An 18,763-nucleotide genomic window follows, 5' to 3' on the forward strand; every position below is an offset into this window, starting at 1 on the left:
AAGAAAAGAAGGGAAAGAGAAAAAAGCAAAAAAAAAAACCTATTAAATCCTTTTAGAGAAGGTCTTGTTAAGTGGCACAGTGTAGTCTAGAACTCCCTGTGTGGCCTGGGCTGGACTTAAACTTGTTATCCTCCTACCTCCATGTCCCGAATACTAGACTACCACCATGCCTAACTAGTTTGTGTTTTTAAATAATAAGATAGGAGTAATAATGTGTTCCCAAGCTGATATTGTGCCATTTATATTTCTATAGTTATTACAGAAGTGTTTGTTTCCAAACCTAAGTTTTCAACAGTGTTGAACAGTTGAACAGTGTTGATGATTCTCTGATTTGATTTTAATATTAATTTTAAACATTCTATATCCTATGTATAGGTCATGTGAATTAAATGGCCACCTGTACAAACATGATTGTTTTATAAGCTCTGAGAGAATACGCTATTTTCATGTATCATAAATTTTGAGCAATTTTTAAACTACATCTCGAATATACATCAGCATGCCAAAGCTAGCTGGTTTTCCTGGGTATATGCCTAGTTTTAGTCTTTCACATGAGTTTCCTGTGGCCATATAATTTGAACAAATGAAGCATTTACTATAGAAAACCTATAGAACTTATCAACCATTAAACATATGAAAATCATGAGCTAAGGAAACTTTTTGATCAACTTACCATACAAATACTTACTACCAAGCTAAATTGTCAGCGAGTTTGACTACATATTTAATTTTGAATCTTCATGGAAACAAACCTGCAAGATCATCTGACTGTTTTATCATCTGCTGATCAAATGCTATCACGGTGACAGTTGTCAAAGGGAAGGATAAGCTAGCAGAAATAGTGTTAATACCTGGCTTTTTTTAAAAAATAAGAAATAAACTAAATAGAACACCAAATAAATGATTCGTCAACAGAAAATGTTCCAGAGAATGTAAAGTATTACATAGAGATATGTTTGCAGAATAGTTTTACAAAAGAGATTTAAATAACGTTTACATGTTTGCCTACCAAGGCTTAATTTTCTCTAATTGAAATGTGAATTTGTGCTCAAGAACGTAACCTCAACGTTGCTTCTTGAAAGATATTTTTAAATGTATTTGGATTTATCAACTAGTCAATACATTAAAATGAATCTTTAAAGTATATCCGTGGTGTCTGAGATGAAGAAATTTAAGCAAACAGCAATTTTGAAGAATTAAACATCTTTCTGTAAAAACCCGTTTATTTTGCTTCAAGATGGTGCAGTAACTTAGTAAGGACTCTGCGTGCCGCTGTTCACCAACCATGAGATGGTGGTGACGGAGTTCAGACAGAACCACCGAGTTTACAACACAAAGAAAGGACAGACTGAGACAAGCAAGCCTTCCTCCAAGCCGCATCAAACTCAAGCCGAATGGCTGGATTCCCGGCTTCCCTTCCGCACACCAGGATATTGGAGAATACAACTGGGTTCTGAAGCACATTCCGAGACCTCTCAGGGTGTGAGCAAAATCTGCAGGACAGCAATGGCGCCCGGGCAGAGGGGCTGGGGCTCGGACTACAGAGGATTTGTGCTGCTCTCCATTCTCCTGGGGACCCGGTGGGAAGCCTGGGCAGGACAGATTCTCTACTCCGTGTCTGAAGAGACAGACAAGGGATCTTTTGTGGGAAATATCACCAAGGATCTGGGATTGCAGCCTCGGGAGCTGGCGGAGCGCGGAGCCCGCATCATCACCAAAGGTAAGACCCAGCTTTTCTCACTGAACCCGCGGAGCGGCAGCTTGGTCACCGCGGGCAGGATAGACCGTGAGGAATTGTGCACTCAGAGCCCGCGATGTCTCGTGAGCTTTAACATCTTGATAGAAGACAAAATGAATCTTTACCCCATAGAGGTGGAAATAATGGATGTTAATGACAACGCACCCAGATTCTTAACAGAAGAAATAAATGTAAAAATAATGGAAAACGCAGCTCCTGGGATGCGGTTTCCACTTAGCGAGGCTACAGATTCAGATGTGGGCAAGAACTCCCTCCAGAGATACCAGCTCAGCCCCAATCACCATTTCTCTCTGGTTGTGCAGAATGGAGATGATGGGACCAAGTACCCAGAACTAGTGCTGGAGAAGGCTCTTGATAGGGAAGAAGAGGGGCTTCACCATCTGGTCCTCACAGCCTATGATGGCGGGGATCCACTCCGATCTGGCACCGCCAGCATCCACGTGACAGTGGTGGATGTGAATGACCACACGCCAGTCTTCTCTCTGCCCCGGTATCAAGCGACAGTCCCTGAGAACGTGCCAGTAGGCACAAGACTTCTCACAGTAAATGCTATCGACTTGGATGAGGGGATCTATGGGGAAGTGACTTACTCTTTCTGGAAAATAACTCCAGAACTTCTGCAAATGTTCCATCTGAGCTCCCTGACAGGAGAACTGTCGACGTTAAAAGGTCTGGATTATGAAGAATCCAGCTTCTATGAACTGGAAGTTCAGGCTCAAGATGGGGCTGGAAGTCTGACCAAGGCAAAAGTACTGATCACAGTTTTGGATGTGAATGACAATGCCCCAGAAGTAACTGTCACATCTGTGAGCAGCCCCATCCCTGAAGACACACCACCTGGGACAGTGACCGCTCTCTTCTACCTCCAAGACAAAGATTCGGGGAAGAATGGCGAGGTGACCTGCTCTTTGCCAGAAAACCTGCCTTTTAAGTTAGAGCGATCAATTGATAATTATTACAGGCTGGTCACGGCACAAAACCTGGACCGGGAAAAGATGTCTATGTACAACATCACACTGAAGGCCACAGATGGTGGAATCCCTCCCCTGTCCACTGAAACTCACATGTCCATTCATGTGTCAGACACCAACGACAACCCACCCACCTTTTCTGATTCCTCGTACTCCATCTATGTCCCTGAGAACAATCCCAGAGGCGCCTCCATCTTCTCGGTGACTGCACAAGACCCTGACAGTGACAAGAATGCCCAAATCACTTATGCTCTAGCAGAAGACAGCATCCAGGGAGTGCCGGTGTCCTCCTACATCTCCATCAACTCTGACACTGGTGTCCTCTATGCACTTGGATCCTTCGACTATGAGCAGTTTCGGGATCTACAACTGCAAGTGACTGCTCGTGACAGTGGGGACCCACCTCTCAGCAGTAATGTGTCATTGAACCTCTTTGTGCTGGACAGGAATGATAACGCCCCTGAGATCCTGTACCCTGCCCTCCCCACTGATGGTTCCACAGGGGTGGAGCTGGCTCCCCGCTCTGCAGAACCTGGATACCTAGTGACCAAAGTGGTGGCTGTGGACAAAGACTCAGGCCCAAATGCTTGGCTGTCCTACCGCCTGCTTAAAGCCAGTGAGCCAGGGCTTTTCTCAGTAGGGCTACACACTGGTGAGGTGCGCACAGCAAGGGCTCTTCTGGACAGAGACGCACTTAAACAGAACCTTGTAGTAGCCGTACAGGACCATGGCCAACCCCCACTCTCAGCCACAGTGACACTTACTGTGGCTGTGGCCAACAGCATCCCTGATGTCCTGGCAGACCTAGGCAGCATTAGGACCCCCAGTGAACCTGATGATTCAGATATCACCCTCTACCTGGTGGTGGCAGTGGCCACTGTTTCTTGTGTTTTCCTTGTCTTTGTCACTGTGTTATTGGCTCTCAGACTATGGCGTTGGCACAAATCACACATGCTACAAGCTTCAAGTGGTGGGCTGGAAGATGTGCCTGCCTCACACTTTGTAGGCTTGGATGGCGTCCAGGCTTTCCTACAGACATATTCCCACGAGGTTTCACTCACTGCAGACTCTCGAAAGAGCCACATTATCTTCCCTCAGCCCAACTACGTGGATACACTTATCAGTCAAGACAGCTGTGAGAAAAGCGATTCTTTGTTAACATCCATAGATTTTCAAGAATGTAAGGGTGAAACCCCGAGTACCCAGGTGAGTTCGTTTCTTTACTTTTTCTGTGTGCCTGTGTGTGTGCAGTACTCTCGTGATGCCAGGTTTCTTCTTCTGTTGTTTTGGGAGGGTCTCCTATTTAAACCCAGAGCTGGTTGATTTGACTAACGTGGCTAGTCAGCTTGCGCCAAGATGCCTTGTCTCTGTCTCTCCTGCTCTGGGATCACAGGTGGATTATCATGCATACTTGGTACTTACACACAGGGGTTGGGGATCCAAACGGTGACTCTCACACTTTCAAGTCTATTAATTCATCCATGAACCATCTCCAAAGGCCTCTCTTCCTTTATCATAATTTCCACAAGGATTATCTTTTGCACGAAATGTCTCTATCATTTTGCAAAAACAAGAACTTGAAAAATATAGATTTAAAAACTTTTAAATGGTGCAGAAAAGTTCACCAGTTTGTTTCAGTGGTTTTACTTTAGCAAGAAGCACATGGATTGGGATATCTTTTCATTAAACAGTGTGGTTTAATTAGATTTTACAAGCATGTAAATAGATAGACTAAGACAATTTTGTCCTATGTACTTAATTCCAACTTCATTTTCTGAACTCAAATATCCTCTAAATGAAAATGAATTGTTGAGTCTCTCCCTTCGTTAAGAGTGAAGCATTCCTTAGCCACCCTCCTGGGGTTCTCCTTAGAATTCACATCTATAAAAGAGTCTTAATGATTTTTCAGTCTGAAGCCTTTCTCTGTTTTGCTTCTCTGTAACTGAAATTAGCGGACTTTAAAGCTTTAGTTGCTCAACTGTGTAAAGCACAGTCACCTACTAAAGCTGGGTTGCTCATAGAATATTAGATATATACTCTGAGGATGAAATGTGTCCAGCACAAGTGTGAATACCTGAGTTCAATTCTCGATACTCATAAGAAAAATGCAGGTTATGGTGGTGCATTTTTAATCCTTGTGCTGGAGGCAGAGACACCGGTTTCTGGGATGAGTCTGGCCAGCGTAGTTTAACTGGCGAAATCCCAACCGCCAGTGAGAGACCCTGACTCAAAAAGATAAGGTAGGTGGCTCTTGCAGAACAGTGCCTGATACTTACCACTGGCCTACACACACACACACACACACACACACACACACACCCCTCAAACAAAAGAATGAAATGTGTCAAATATCAATGAGATCTATATAAAGCAGTCATGGTATCTAATACTACACTAAAATTAATTGGTCGAAATGGATTCAATCTCCGATAATATATGTCATATTATTCCAAGGTAGGTGTGGTGGTTTTGCTTGTTATCGCAACAACACTCAGGACAAACAAGAACTTCGGGCCAGCCTTTTCAATCTCAAACCCCAGTATCGCTTCAAATGCTGTAACCCTATTGAGAAATGGGCAATTGCCTGTCTTCACACACAACGCCAACGTATTCTTTTGGTGGCATTCCAGCTGAAACGTCTGTGTCCTCCCAGGGTGGGGGTTGGGAGGTGATACCGGTAAGAAGGCTTTATGAAATAACCACCTCATACTCTCAAACCCCAGATCAATATTCACCTTCATTTATCCATTCTTCTGGGAGGGGGAAAGACTAGAACTAAGGAAGGGGAAGGACTACCTCCATATTTCCTCACAAAGTGCTCTTGTACTACAGTTATGTAGAAGAAGAATATGACAAGGCGATAATGACGACTGGGGCCTTCTGAGTGCTAATTAAAAGGGTTACGGTCTGTAGTGTTTGCCAATGGACCAGCACTTAGTAGCACGAGAGAATAGTTTACTCCTATAGCGTTCCAATGTGTACTCACTCAAGAAGAGGGCACTAATTAATCTTTGGGGGAAGACACACTGGTGTAAATAGAGTATCTAGACACATTGAGAAGAAACTGCCCTAATCAACACTTATTAGATTCTCAGATGTATTTTAAACAGAGAGAAGTCAGCACTAAACAGAGGGATCTATTGAAAGCCAGCCTTCCAGGGTGGTTTTCCAGCCGATTCCAAGGTTACCGTGAAACATAAAGCAAGTGCAAAGGAAGCGACCAGCCCATGAACTTTAGTCCCTTTGTGTCGCAAGGTCAAGTCATATTCCCTGGGTGATTCGAGTGCTGATGTTATCTAGTAGGAATAACTGTGATGGACATGGGTGGTCTGACTGCTCAGCTTGCATCATCCCTTTACCTGTGAGGATCAGAAAATATCGCTGTTCGCCAAGTGCTCAGAGAATTTTTGGAAAATAAAATGACTTGGATGATGAATATGAATTGCAGTTTTGAAAAAACACATTTCCTCCAGGTGATGGGGCACGACTTTAATCCCAGCACTTGAGAGGCAGAGGCAGGTGGATCTCTGCTGATTCAAGGCTAGCCTGGTCTACCTACTTCCAGGATAGCCAAGCTATGTAATAGACCCTACTTCAAAAAAAAAAAAAAAAGGAGGAACATGAAGAAAGAAAGAAGAACATTAAAAATTATATAAAACAGAAGGAAAAGTATCCCACATATCGATGCTCAATAAATATGCAATGTTATTGCTCTCTGAGATTATTGAGGCAGAGAACGTGTTACAGTCATGTTTGGCTCACTACTTGTGTATTAAAGATTAAAGCATGATTATGCCAACGTATATTATTCATTTAGCGGCATGATCCTAGAAATTTGTAACAAAAGGCATTTCTGACAATACAATTTTGAACGTTATCAAATGTATGGAAATTGCTAATTAAAAACCTCCAAGAGCAGAGGCTGCAGTTTCCTACTGTTGACTCTGGGCGCCGCTGTTGGCCTGACTGGAGATTCTGGAGCACCTCGTCTCGCGCAGCCGCAGAGCTCTTTCCAAGGCTTCCTTTCTCAGCCTTCTTTGCACCGCTTCTTTCCGAACTAAAGAAGAATTCTTTCATGGACTAGAACTGGTACCAAAGTCCGTTTGGAGCCCGGAATATCCGCACCACGGAACTTCTTCGTAACCCGGCGTCTCCAGGCTGGTGAGCAAGCAAAGGGGAGCAAAAAAGATGCGGGAGGGCGCTGCTGAGAGACGCCGGGGACACAGGCGGCCAATGCTCCTTCCCTTCCTGCTGCCTTTGTTCTGCCCCGCGCTCTCTGAGCAGATCCGTTACAAGATCCCCGAGGAAATGCCCACCGGCTCGGTAGTGGGAAACCTCGCCAAGGACTTGGGCTTCGGTGTCCAGGAGTTACCGACGCGAAAGCTACGCATCAGTTCTGAGAAGCCTTACTTCACTGTGAGCTCAGAGAGCGGGGAGTTGCTAGTGAGCAGCAGGCTGGACAGGGAGCAGATTTGCGGGAAGAAGCTGGTGTGTTCTCTGGAATTTGAGGCTGTTGCTGAAAATCCATTGAACTTTTATCACGTGAGCGTGGAGCTGGAGGACATTAATGACCATACACCAAAATTCGCTCACACATCCTTTGAATTGCAAATAAGTGAGTCCTCAAAACCGGGGACACGATTTATCTTAGGATCCGCCCATGATGCAGATATCGGAACCAATTCTCTGCAGAATTACCAGCTTAGTCCCAATGATCATTTTTCACTGGTGAATAAAGAGAAGTCAGACGGTAGTAAGTACCCTGAACTGGTATTAAAGACAGCTCTAGACCGGGAAAAGCAGAAATTCTACCGCTTGGTCCTGACTGCTTTGGATTTTGGGCATCCACCCCTCAGCAGCACTGCACAGATTCAGGTCCTAGTGACCGATGCCAACGATAACCCTCCAGTGTTTAGCCAAGACGTATACAGGGTGAGCCTTCCGGAAAACGTGTACCCAGGAACCACCGTGCTTCGGGTGGTGGCCACAGACCAAGACGAGGGTGTCAACTCCGAGATCACGTTCTCTTTCAGCGAAGCTGGCCAGATTACCCAATTTAACCTGGATTCTAACACCGGAGAAATTACTACTCTAGACACATTAGATTTCGAAGAAGTCAAAGAATATTCCCTTGTTTTGGAAGCAAAGGATGGTGGGGGGATGATTGCGCAATGTACGGTGGAAATAGAAGTTCTAGATGAGAACGACAATGTCCCCGAAGTGTTATTCCAATCTCTACCTGACCTCATAATGGAGAATACTGAGCCAGGAACGTACATCGCTCTGCTTAAAACCCGTGACAAAGATTCTGGACGCAATGGAGAAGTTATCTGTAAATTAGAAGGCGGTGCCCCGTTTAAAATACTCACGTCTTCAAGAAACACATATAAATTAGTGACGGATGGAGTTCTAGACCGTGAGCAGAACCCGGAATACAACATTACTATCAGAGCTACCGACAAAGGTGACCCGCCTCTCTCTTCCAGCTCGAGTATCACCTTGCGTATAGGCGATGTGAACGATAACGCTCCAGTTTTCACGAAGGGTTCGTACCTAGTCCATGTTGCGGAAAACAATCCGCCTGGAGCCTCCATCGCTCAAGTCACAGCCTGTGACCCGGATTTGGGGGCCAATGGCCAGGTTTCCTACTCCATCATAGCCAGCGACCTCGAGTCTGAATCGCTGTGGTCCTACGTGACTATAAACGCGCAGAGCGGAGTAGTAGTCTCGCAGCGCGCCTTCGACCACGAGCAGCTTCGCTCCTTCCAGCTGACACTGCAGGCGCGCGACCAGGGATCGCCCGCGCTCAGCGCCAATGTGAGCATGCGCGTGCTGGTGGGCGACCGAAACGACAACGCGCCTCGCGTGCTGTATCCCGCTCTCGAGCCCGACGGCTCTGCGCTCTTCGACATGGTTCCGCGCGCTGCCGAACCCGGATACCTGGTCACCAAGGTGGTGGCTGTGGACGCAGACTCAGGACACAATGCCTGGCTGTCTTACCACATACTGCAGGCCAGCGATCCCGGGCTCTTCAGCCTGGGGCTGCGCACAGGCGAGGTGCGCACAGCGCGTGCCCTGGGAGACAGGGACTCAGCGCGGCAGCGCCTACTGGTCGCTGTGCGTGATGGTGGACAGCCGCCCCTCTCGGCTACAGCCACGCTGCACCTGATCTTCGCTGACAGCCTGCAGGAGGTCCTCCCAGAATTCAGCGATGACCCTCTGCCCCCGGACCCTCAATCAGAGCTGCAGTTCTATTTGGTGGTGGCCTTGGCCTTAATTTCTGTTCTTTTCCTCCTGGCTGTGATTCTAGCCATAGCACTTCGACTGCGACACTCCTCCAGCAGGAAGGCATGGGGCTGCTTTCAATCAGAAGTGGTGGTTCCCCCTAACTACAGCGAGGGAACTTTGCCATATTCTTACAACCTGTGTGCAGCACCCACGGGGAAGGCAGAGTTTAACTCCCTAACATGTAATGATCAGTTGAAATCAGGACAAGATCTACTATTTGCGGATTCAGCGGGGGCCTTGTTTCCACTTTGTAATTCCAATGAGTCAACCTCCCATCAGGTAAGTGTCCTGCAAGCATAATGTACTCTTTTCTATCAGTTCTTCATAGTCTCAGGAAATACATACTTTTCAGATAGAACCAGTTCTTAAGTTATAATGAAAAGTTAGTGATGTGGCTAAGTGACTAAGATCACCTGCCTAGTATGATGATGCAGTCCCTAAGTTGGTAAAAATGTGTTCATGGGAGATGGAGAGAGACTCTTCCAGAGGACCCAGGTTTGGTTCCCAGCACCCACTGCTGACAATTGTCTGAAACTCCTGTTCCAAGGGATCTGATGCCCTCTTCTGGCCCTGGAGGGCATCAGACACCCCCAGTGCATAGACATGCATGCAGACAAAACACCTCTACACATTTAATAAATCTGAACTATGACCATATGATTCTTCAAAGAATAGATAAAGTAAGGGCACGTGCATGCCTTACAGGTGTAACACGCCAACCTCAGGCTCTCTGCTAGTACCCTTATCCTCCAGTGTGGAAAGGTGCAGTGTTGGCTCTCCTTAAAATTTAATGACATTTCGTCCTGAATTTTCTCCCTGATGCTTAATAAGATGAATGCTTGTTGTAACTTGAACGTAATATAAATATTAACGCGGTCATTGAGTTGGGTGTGGGGTGAAATGACTTACATCTTTAAGTCCAGCACTTGGGAAGCAGAAGCAAGTGGACTTTGAGGCCAGTCTTGTCTACAGAAAGAGTTCCAAGATGGCAACCAGGGCTACACAGAGAAACCCTGTCTGTAAAAACAAAAGCAAAAAGTCATTGAAATAATCATTAAAGTCAACAACACACTAAAAATGATATTTTCTACTGATTTAGCTGTTATAGCTTCTAAAATGTTTTGAGTTTTTATGATAATTTCCCTTTCCCCCCAAAGACTACCAGAATAAGATCTCTTTTTTTTTTTTTTTTTTTTTTTGGTTCTTTTTTTTCGGAGCTGGGGACCGAACCCAGGGCCTTGCGCTTCCTAGGTAAGCGCTCTACCACTGAGCTAAATCCCCAGCCCCAGAATAAGATCTCTTAAACTCAGCTCTATGTCCATGACCCCTTGTAACTTTTATACAATACACTTTGTGTAATCAGTTACTTAAAAGAAGGTTCAGTATTCATCAGAGACCAAAAGGCTTGATAATACATGTGTTTAATGCCAGCATTTGAGAGACAGAGGCAAGGTCAGCCCAGGCTATATGAGACCCTTTCTAAACCAACAACCAAAAGCCCAGAAGGTCAACAGCAGATTGTTGTCCCTTGAAGCATAGGTTTTTGAGACTTTATCTGTTCTGAAGTTCATCCAATAGGCTCCACCATTGAAGAGATGGACAATGCCTTTCCTCTGTTCCTTCCTGACACACTCCAGAATATAATTTTTAAAATTGGTAGTGGTAGCTGACCAGTGGTGGCTCATACCTTTAATCTTAGTGCCCGGGAGCCAAAGGTAGGCAGATCTGTGCGTCTGAGTGTGGCCTGCACTTTGAATGTTTGGGTTTTTTTTTTCTTTCACCTTTAATATGCCTTCCAAGGATATAACTCATGTCTCAAGGCTTAAAAAGCAAGGTCCCTGTCTGCTGAGCCATCTGGATGGACACTAGCATCCATCTTTCCTTTGTGCTCCTAAATTAAGATACCTAGAGGTCTTCTACAAATTAGATTACCTATGAGTAGAAATAGTCTTGAAGTTTTCAATGTTTAGACAAACTTGCCAATCTGCTGTGCAAATATCAATTATTAATACATACGAAAGGTCATACTACATTGTGTCACTCTCTCTGGGCAATCTGTAGCACCTGCTTCAGTTACTACTTCAAACAGTTGATAGCATTTTCATGGTGGCCTTAATCTTTGTCTTTTTTATAATAATTATATATGTTCCTCGCTTTTTGTTGTTATTTGGATGAAAGTGGTAGTGGTAGGGCTAACCTAATGTGTGCGTGTGTGTGTATTTGTGTGTGTGTGTGTGTGTGGTGTGTGTTGTGTGTGTGCTTCTCCCTTAAACACTCATCTTATTTAAAGTGCAACTATTGCCAAACTTGATAATGCACACTTTTAATCCCAGCGCCTGATCTACCTAGCAGACCAACATTCATATTCATTCTCTCTCTCTCTCTCTCTCTCTCTCTCTCTCTCTCTCTCTCTCTCTCTCTCTCTCCATATATACGCTTTTTGCTTTTAATTGTGTCTTTAGCTGCCCCTTCCAAGTATTTTTCAACTAGGAATAGATTTAAAATAAAACAAGTCAGTAGAATCTGATTTTTAAAAATGAATTGTAAAAGTATTCATCCTGCTCAAATTTTGCAACGTTAATCTGAAAATTTACTGGTGTGTAATTAAAATAACATCTAATAAGAAAGCATAAAAGCAACACCTCTGTGGAAAGCTACTATGCTGATCAGTTTAAACCAGAAGAGCAATTCTCCAAACGATCATCTCCAGTGGATCTTGTTTACTCTGAGAATGAATTAACTTCCAGTAACAACTAGAATTCTTAATTTAGTGGTGTATGTTGAAACCAGTCACACAAAGCTAGGAAACAATGGGAGGTAAAACTGCCCTGTTTGCTTTTAGAGGCGTGAATGTGGACCTGTCATTCGAAGCAATGCTAGCCCACGGACCTGATAGTTAATATAACCACACTTTACCCAACACACATTTGCACTTTCTTCTAAAATATGTATTTAGGAACAAATTTTAATTTAAAGGAATGAAAACAATTCACTTGCAAAGCTTAAGTAACTGTCTACGTGCAGTAACAATTTAGGACTCTAAGCGCCGCTGTTCACCTGCTAAGAGAGAGAGAGATGCACCCGGAAAACCATCGAATTCTCAGCGCTGATGAAATCGGACTGGCAGGTTCCGGAGTCCAACGGCGGAACTGCGGAGAAATTCTGTCCCTCCGTGTATGGCTCTCCAGCTTTCCGTAAGATTATCATTTCCATCATCACAAGCCAAGGTAATCCAGGCACCTGAGCCCGGTGAAGACTGAGAGGATTCTTTTGACAATAAACAATGGCTGCTTCCCAGAATCAACACCGTCATGGCCGGCTGGTGCTGTTCTGTACGCTGATGGGGACGCTGTGCAAGATCGGGGTAGGTCAGATTCGCTACTCGGTGCCAGAAGAGACAGATAAAGGCACTGTTGTAGGAAACATCTCCAAGGACCTGGGGCTGGAGCCCCGCGAGCTGGCGGAGCGAGGGGTCCGCATCGTCTCTAGAGGTAGGTCGCAGCTTTTCTCCCTGAATCCGCGGGGCGGCAGCTTGGTCACCGCGAGCAGGATAGACCGGGAGGAGCTGTGCGCCCAGAGTATTCCCTGTCTTGTAAATATTAACATCCTAGTTGAGGAGAAAGGGAAACTCTTTGGAGTAGAAATCGAAATAACTGATATTAACGATAATAATCCGAAGTTCCATGTTGGGGATCTGGAGGTGAAAATTAACGAAATCGCTGCCCCTGGAGCACGGTATCCACTTCCAAAAGCTGTTGACCCAGATGTGGGCATAAACTCCCTCCAGAGTTACCAGCTCAGCCCCAACCGGCACTTCTCTCTGGACATTCAGAGGGGAGACGACGGAACTATAAACCCAGAGCTGGTGCTGGAGCACACCCTGGACCGAGAGGAAGAGCCCTCTCACCACCTGGTCCTCACCGCCTCCGATGGCGGCGACCCGCGCCGCTCCAGCACAGCGCTCATCCAGGTCACAGTGTTGGATACCAACGACAATGCCCCTGTTTTCGACCAACCGGTTTACCGCGTGAAAGTCCTCGAGAACGTGGCCCCAGGCACTCTGCTGCTCACAGTGAGAGCTAGCGACCCGGATGAGGGTGCCAACGGAAAAGTGACATATAAATTCCAAAAAATCAATGACAAACAATCGCTATTATTCCATCTTCATGAAAACACGGGGGAAATGACAGTAGCAAAGAATCTGGACTATGAAGAATGCTCATTGTATGAAATGGAAATACAGGCTGAAGATGTGGGGGCGCTTCTGGGGAGGAGCAAAGTGGTAATTATGGTAGAAGATGTAAATGACAATCGGCCAGAAGTGACCATTACATCCTTGTTTAACCCGGTATTGGAAAATTCTCTTCCCGGGACAGTAATTGCCTTCTTGAATGTGCATGACCGAGACTCTGGAAAGAACGGCCAAGTTGTCTGTTACACGCATGATAACTTACCTTTTAAATTAGAAAAGTCAATAGATAATTATTATAGATTGGTGACATGGAAATATTTGGACCGAGAAAAAGTCTCCATCTACAATATCACAGTGATAGCCTCAGATCTAGGAGCCCCACCTCTGTCCACTGAAACTTACATTGCCCTGATTGTGGCAGACACTAATGACAACCCTCCTCGTTTTCCTCACACCTCCTACACAGCCTATATTCCAGAGAACAACCTGAGGGGCGCCTCCATCTTCTCACTGACTGCACATGATCCTGACAGTCAGGAAAATGCACAGGTCACTTACTCTGTGTCTGAGGACACCATACAGGGAGTGCCTTTGTCCTCTTATATCTCCATCAACTCAGATACTGGTGTCCTGTATGCACTGCACTCTTTTGACTTCGAGAAGATACAAGACTTGCAGCTACTGGTTGTTGCCACTGACAGTGGAAGCCCACCTCTCAGCAGCAATGTGTCATTGAGCTTGTTTGTGTTGGACCAGAACGACAACGCACCTGAGATTCTATATCCTAGCTTCCCCACAGATGGCTCCACTGGTGTGGAACTAGCACCCCGCTCTGCAGAGCCTGGATACCTAGTGACCAAAGTGGTGGCAGTGGACAAAGACTCAGGACAGAATGCTTGGCTGTCCTACCGTCTGCTGAAGGCCAGCGAACCTGGGCTCTTCTCTGTAGGACTTCACACGGGTGAGGTGCGTACAGCGAGGGCCCTGCTGGACAGAGATGCTCTCAAACAGAATCTGGTGATGGCCGTGCAGGACCATGGCCAACCCCCTCTCTCGGCCACTGTAACTCTCACTGTGGCAGTGGCTAACAGCATCCCTGAGGTGTTGGCTGACTTGAGCAGCATTAGGACCCCTGGGGTACCAGAGGATTCTGATATCACGCTCCACCTGGTGGTGGCAGTGGCTGTGGTCTCCTGTGTCTTCCTTGTCTTTGTCATTGTCCTCCTAGCTCTCAGGCTTCAGCGCTGGCAGAAGTCTCGCCAGCTCCAGGGCTCCAAAGGTGGATTGGCTCCTGCACCTCCATCACATTTTGTGGGCATCGACGGGGTACAGGCTTTTCTACAAACCTATTCTCATGAAGTCTCGCTCACTTCAGGCTCCCAGACAAGCCACATTATCTTTCCTCAGCCCAACTATGCAGACATGCTCATTAACCAAGAAGGCTGTGAGAAAAATGATTCCTTATTAACATCCATAGATTTTCATGAGAGTAAGGATGAAGATGCTTGCGCCCCGGTAAGTTTCGTTCTATGACTTCTCTGGGGGATTTTGAGACATGCCGAACTCTTTCATATATTTAAGTGACAGTAATGCAAAAACTGAACACTTAAAAGTCGTAGGCTGTCACTTAGTTCATTTTCCAAATGGTTGGACAAGGCCTGGAATTGTAGGTTAGTTATTAGAGAGCTTGCCTAGTTTGCACAAATCCTGAGTTTGATCCCCAGTAACACATACACTGGGCTGTGTGAGACTCCATCTCAAAACACCGAAAAGGCTTTATTTGCAAAGCTTAGATGAGACATTGTTCAACTTTTAAAACATACGATTGTTTTTATCACTCCCCGATCACCTACCACACACAGTATGTTTTCTACTTGCACACATGTGTATTCTAAGTTAGGACTTTAGAAAAGCAGTTGGGATTTCCAAATTCTTAGTTATCACCTTAGAAATCACCAAATATGTGAGGCAATTATATTAGCCAAAAAGTAGGCACTGCAAGACTTCTTTACTTAAAACATCTTTTGAAGTCTACTTCTGTATCGCTCCTGCTTACTATACCTGCTGACTACACTTCAAGCCACAAGCACATTTTATTTATTTTTTTTTTTTTGAGCTGGGGACCGAACCCAGGGCTTTGCGCTTCCTAGGTAAGCGCTCTACCACTGAGCTAAATCCCCAGCCCCCACAAGCACATTTTAAAATGCAATCTTGGTGGAAAGTGAAACTGGTGTATGAATGTTGAGTGTGGTGTGTGTGTGTGTGTGTGTGTGTGTGTGTGTGTGTGTGTGTGTGTGAATGGCCAGCCTTCTCAAGGTCTATACCAATGGAAATATTGCATCTAAAGCAACAGTTCGAAATTAGTCTCCCCCCAAAAGAAAAACAGAAAAATATAATCTTAAACAAACTTGTAAAAGAGTGAAGAATCCATTTCAGTAGACTAACCATGATCATTTTAGGCTGTACATACATCCGAAATGGTGAGAACTCATGAATGATAAACAAATTCCAAATAAGTTAACCAATTCCACAAAAATTATTTATAGTAAAGTATAGGTATTATCAGTATTCCTTGTACCATAAGTCTAATTCCTAATTTATCACCAGTCAAAAATGGAAGATATGATAAATATTTTGTGATTGTGGAGAAGATTGTTTCTCAAGTAATGCAGTATTCCATTCTACGTTGCATATACATGGGAGTAGAAATCAACTTCATACTTTCTGTAGCCTCTTGAAGCACAATAATTTGAAAAGACAACTACATCGTCAGTACTTTGGCATTTTGGTATTCGTGTAAGGAAAATTTTCTCTTGCTTAGTATGTGTGGGGTCCTGGTTTGATTTCCAGCACTTCAAAAACTAATTAATGGAGTATATGGTTGGACCAAATGTCACTGTGTTCAGTAACTTTGTGTAATGGGCTTACCATGAGATCAATTTCCCCAATTCCAAAGACATTGCATTATAACAGTGTAGCCCACGGGTAAAGAAACAATGTAGTCTATTTGTGTTGGACATGGAGAATCATTTCCCCAGAAACTTTTCAGAATGAATTGATGTAGTATAAAGAGTAGAATAGAAACTATACAATATGGAAATGAGAAAAAAGCCATTTAGCAGGTTGCCTTGTATCTGTGCTACGTCACTGAGCCAGTCTTCTCAAATGAGTATCTCCTAAAGAAGCAATAAAGATTCTCTTTGGGGGGTTGGGGATTTAGCTCAGTGGTAGAGCGCTTGCCTAGTAAGCACAAGGCCCTGGGTTCGGTCCTCAGCTCCGAAGGAAAAAAAAATATTCTCTTTGTTTTTCTAATCACAATGCTAACATTACCAGGAAGAAAGGGTGTCTGAGGAATGGGACAATCTGCCCAAACACAAACAAATCATTTGCAACGGAACTGATGATTCCAAACACTGTGAAACAACATTGATTACCTAGTAATGTAGACAAATTATTGCAATAAATAAAAGAGTAACAGTAGTTTCAACATACCATAACCAACAAAGAAATGATTTGTGAAATTCATAATCTAGTAGACACCGAGGCAAGACTAATGGCACGTTAGTTGTTAAATTCTCATTCAAAAGGGTAACTAACACTTTGCTTTAAGAAAAAGTGCAGGGCACGTACGGTAACCAAAGAATGGACCATTATAATGTAGTTTTATATAAAAAAGTCAAAGCGACGCTTCAAGCATCTTGAAAGAATAAAAAAGGCATATAAAAGAGGTATTGAAATTTTGTTGCAAGATATGTGAATATTAAAATAAGACTTTGTAGTTATGCACAATTATATTATTGAGGGTGTGGAGAGGAAGGTACCAAACAGCAGAGGCTGCAGTTTCGTAGTGCGGTCTCTGGGCGCCGCTGTTGGCCTGACTGAAGAGACTGAAGCTCCACTTCTTGCGCAGCCGCAGAGCGCTTTCCAAGGCTTCCTTTCTCAGCCTTCTTTGCACCGCTTCTTTCCGAGCAAAAGAAGAATCCTTTCATGGACTAGAACTGGTACCAAAGTCCGTTTGGAGCCCGGAATATCCGCACCACGGAACTTCTTCATAACCCGGCGTCTCCAGGCTGGTGAGCAAGCAAAGGGGAGCAAAAAAGATGCGGGAGGGAGCTGCTGAGAGACGCCGGGGACACAGGCGGCCAATGCTCCTTCCCTTCCTGCTGCCTTTGTTCTGCCCCGCGCTCTCTGAGCAGATCCGTTACAAGATCCCCGAGGAAATGCCCACCGGCTCGGTAGTGGGAAACCTCGCCAAGGACCTGGGCTTCGGTGTCCAGGAGTTACCGACGCGAAAGCTACGCATCAGTTCTGAGAAGCCTTACTTCACTGTGAGCTCAGAGAGCGGGGAGTTGCTAGTGAGCAGCAGGCTGGACAGGGAGCAGATTTGCGGGAAGAAGCTGGTGTGTTCTCTGGAATTTGAGGCTGTTGCTGAAAATCCATTGAACTTTTATCACGTGAGCGTGGAGCTGGAGGACATTAATGACCACACACCAAAATTCGCGCACACATCTTTTGAATTGCAAATAAGTGAGTCTGCTCAACCGGGTACTCGGTTCATTTTAGAAGTAGCAGAAGATGCAGATATTGCCTTAAATTCCCTACAGAATTATAAGCTCTCTCTTAGCCCTAGTTTCTCGCTGGTGAATAAAGAAAAACAAGACGGTCGTAAATACCCGGAATTAGTATTGGAGAAAACTTTAGACCGGGAGCAACAGAGTTACTACCGATTAGTCCTGACAGCCTTAGACGGCGGGGATCCTCCCCTAAGTAGCACCACCGAGCTTCGGATCCAAGTCACTGATGCCAACGATAATCCCCCTGTGTTCGACCAGGAAGTATACAGAGTCCGCCTTCCGGAGAACGTGCCCCCAGGCACAACCGTAGCACGTGTGACAGCTACAGACAAGGATGAGGGCGTGAATTCGGAGATTACGTATTCCTTCCACAGAGCTGGGCAAGTGTTTGGCCTAAATTCGAATAGTGGAGAAATTACAACACAGAGAACACTGGATTTCGAAGAAACCAAAGAATATTCTATAGTAGTGGAAGCGCGGGATGGCGGAGGCCTGGTTGCCCAATGTACAGTTGAAATTAACATTCAAGATGAAAATGACAACAAGCCAGAAATTACAGTCCATTCTCTGTTAGAAACGATTCCAGAAAACGCACCTCCGGGAACACTGATATCTTTGATCAAAATACATGACAGAGATTCTGGGGAAAACGGGGAGGTTAATTGTCGACTAGACAGTGAGGCGCCCTTTAAAATTATCTCTTCTTCCAAAAACTCGTATAAGTTGGTGACAGATAGAACCTTAGACCGAGAACTGACTCCAGAATACAATGTCTCCATTATGGCCACTGACGGGGGCAAGCCACCCCTTTCCTCCAGCACAAAAGTCACCCTACACGTTGGTGACGTCAATGACAACGCTCCGCTCTTCCACCAGGCCTCCTACTTGGTGTACATAGCCGAGAACAACCCTCCTGGAGCCTCCATCGCTCAAGTCAGTGCCTCCGACCCAGATTTGGGATCCAATGGTCATGTCTCCT

At 45.1% G+C, this 18,763-nt stretch overlaps 7 protein-coding genes and 1 long non-coding RNA gene across 11 annotated transcripts in view; 7 read left to right on the top strand and 1 right to left on the bottom strand.

Moving 5' to 3' along the window:
* Positions 1–1,928, top strand: part of Pcdhga4 (protocadherin gamma subfamily A, 4) — a 34,101-nt gene extending 32,173 nt beyond the window's left edge. Inside the window, exon 2 of the mRNA XM_039097401.2 lies at positions 1,238–1,928. Within this exon, the coding sequence (XP_038953329.1) occupies positions 1,238–1,249 (12 nt within the window). The 3' untranslated portion in view covers positions 1,250–1,928. The remainder of the gene's footprint in view (positions 1–1,237) is intronic.
* Positions 1–12,205, bottom strand: part of LOC103694196 (uncharacterized) — a 25,544-nt gene extending 13,339 nt beyond the window's left edge. For 2 of the 4 annotated variants that reach the window (XR_596955.4, XR_010059675.1), the window contains exons 1-2: positions 12,076–12,205; positions 9,928–10,035 (exon numbers count right to left, since the gene is read on the bottom strand). This is a non-coding gene — a long non-coding RNA (uncharacterized LOC103694196). Of the gene's footprint in view, positions 1–6,637; positions 6,776–9,927; positions 10,036–12,075 lie in introns of those variants that run through there. The other 2 variants (XR_005496484.1, XR_010059676.1) reach the window with 1 other exon arrangement.
* Pcdhga1 (protocadherin gamma subfamily A, 1) overlaps positions 1–18,763 on the top strand; it is a 180,457-nt gene that overhangs the window by 54,311 nt on the left and 107,383 nt on the right. The window lies entirely within an intron of this gene.
* Positions 1–18,763, top strand: part of Pcdhga2 (protocadherin gamma subfamily A, 2) — a 173,907-nt gene that overhangs the window by 47,761 nt on the left and 107,383 nt on the right. The gene's annotated exons all lie outside the window — the stretch shown is intronic.
* The window catches only part of Pcdhga3 (protocadherin gamma subfamily A, 3), a 168,713-nt gene that overhangs the window by 42,567 nt on the left and 107,383 nt on the right, over positions 1–18,763 (top strand). The gene's annotated exons all lie outside the window — the stretch shown is intronic.
* Pcdhga5 (protocadherin gamma subfamily A, 5) overlaps positions 1–18,763 on the top strand; it is a 148,156-nt gene that overhangs the window by 22,010 nt on the left and 107,383 nt on the right. The window lies entirely within an intron of this gene.
* Positions 1,303–18,763, top strand: part of Pcdhga7 (protocadherin gamma subfamily A, 7) — a 124,844-nt gene continuing 107,383 nt past the window's right edge. The window contains exon 1 of the mRNA NM_001014773.1: positions 1,303–3,936. Within this exon, the coding sequence (NP_001014773.1) occupies positions 1,507–3,936 (2,430 nt within the window). The 5' untranslated portion in view covers positions 1,303–1,506. The remainder of the gene's footprint in view (positions 3,937–18,763) is intronic.
* The window catches only part of Pcdhga8 (protocadherin gamma subfamily A, 8), a 113,983-nt gene continuing 107,383 nt past the window's right edge, over positions 12,164–18,763 (top strand). The window contains exon 1 of the mRNA NM_001037156.1: positions 12,164–14,725. Coding sequence (NP_001032233.1) covers positions 12,302–14,725 — 2,424 coding nt within the window. The 5' untranslated portion in view covers positions 12,164–12,301. The remainder of the gene's footprint in view (positions 14,726–18,763) is intronic.

Source organism: Rattus norvegicus, chromosome 18 (assembly GCF_036323735.1).
Source record: "Rattus norvegicus strain BN/NHsdMcwi chromosome 18, GRCr8, whole genome shotgun sequence".
Taxonomy (NCBI): Eukaryota; Metazoa; Chordata; class Mammalia; order Rodentia; family Muridae; genus Rattus; species Rattus norvegicus.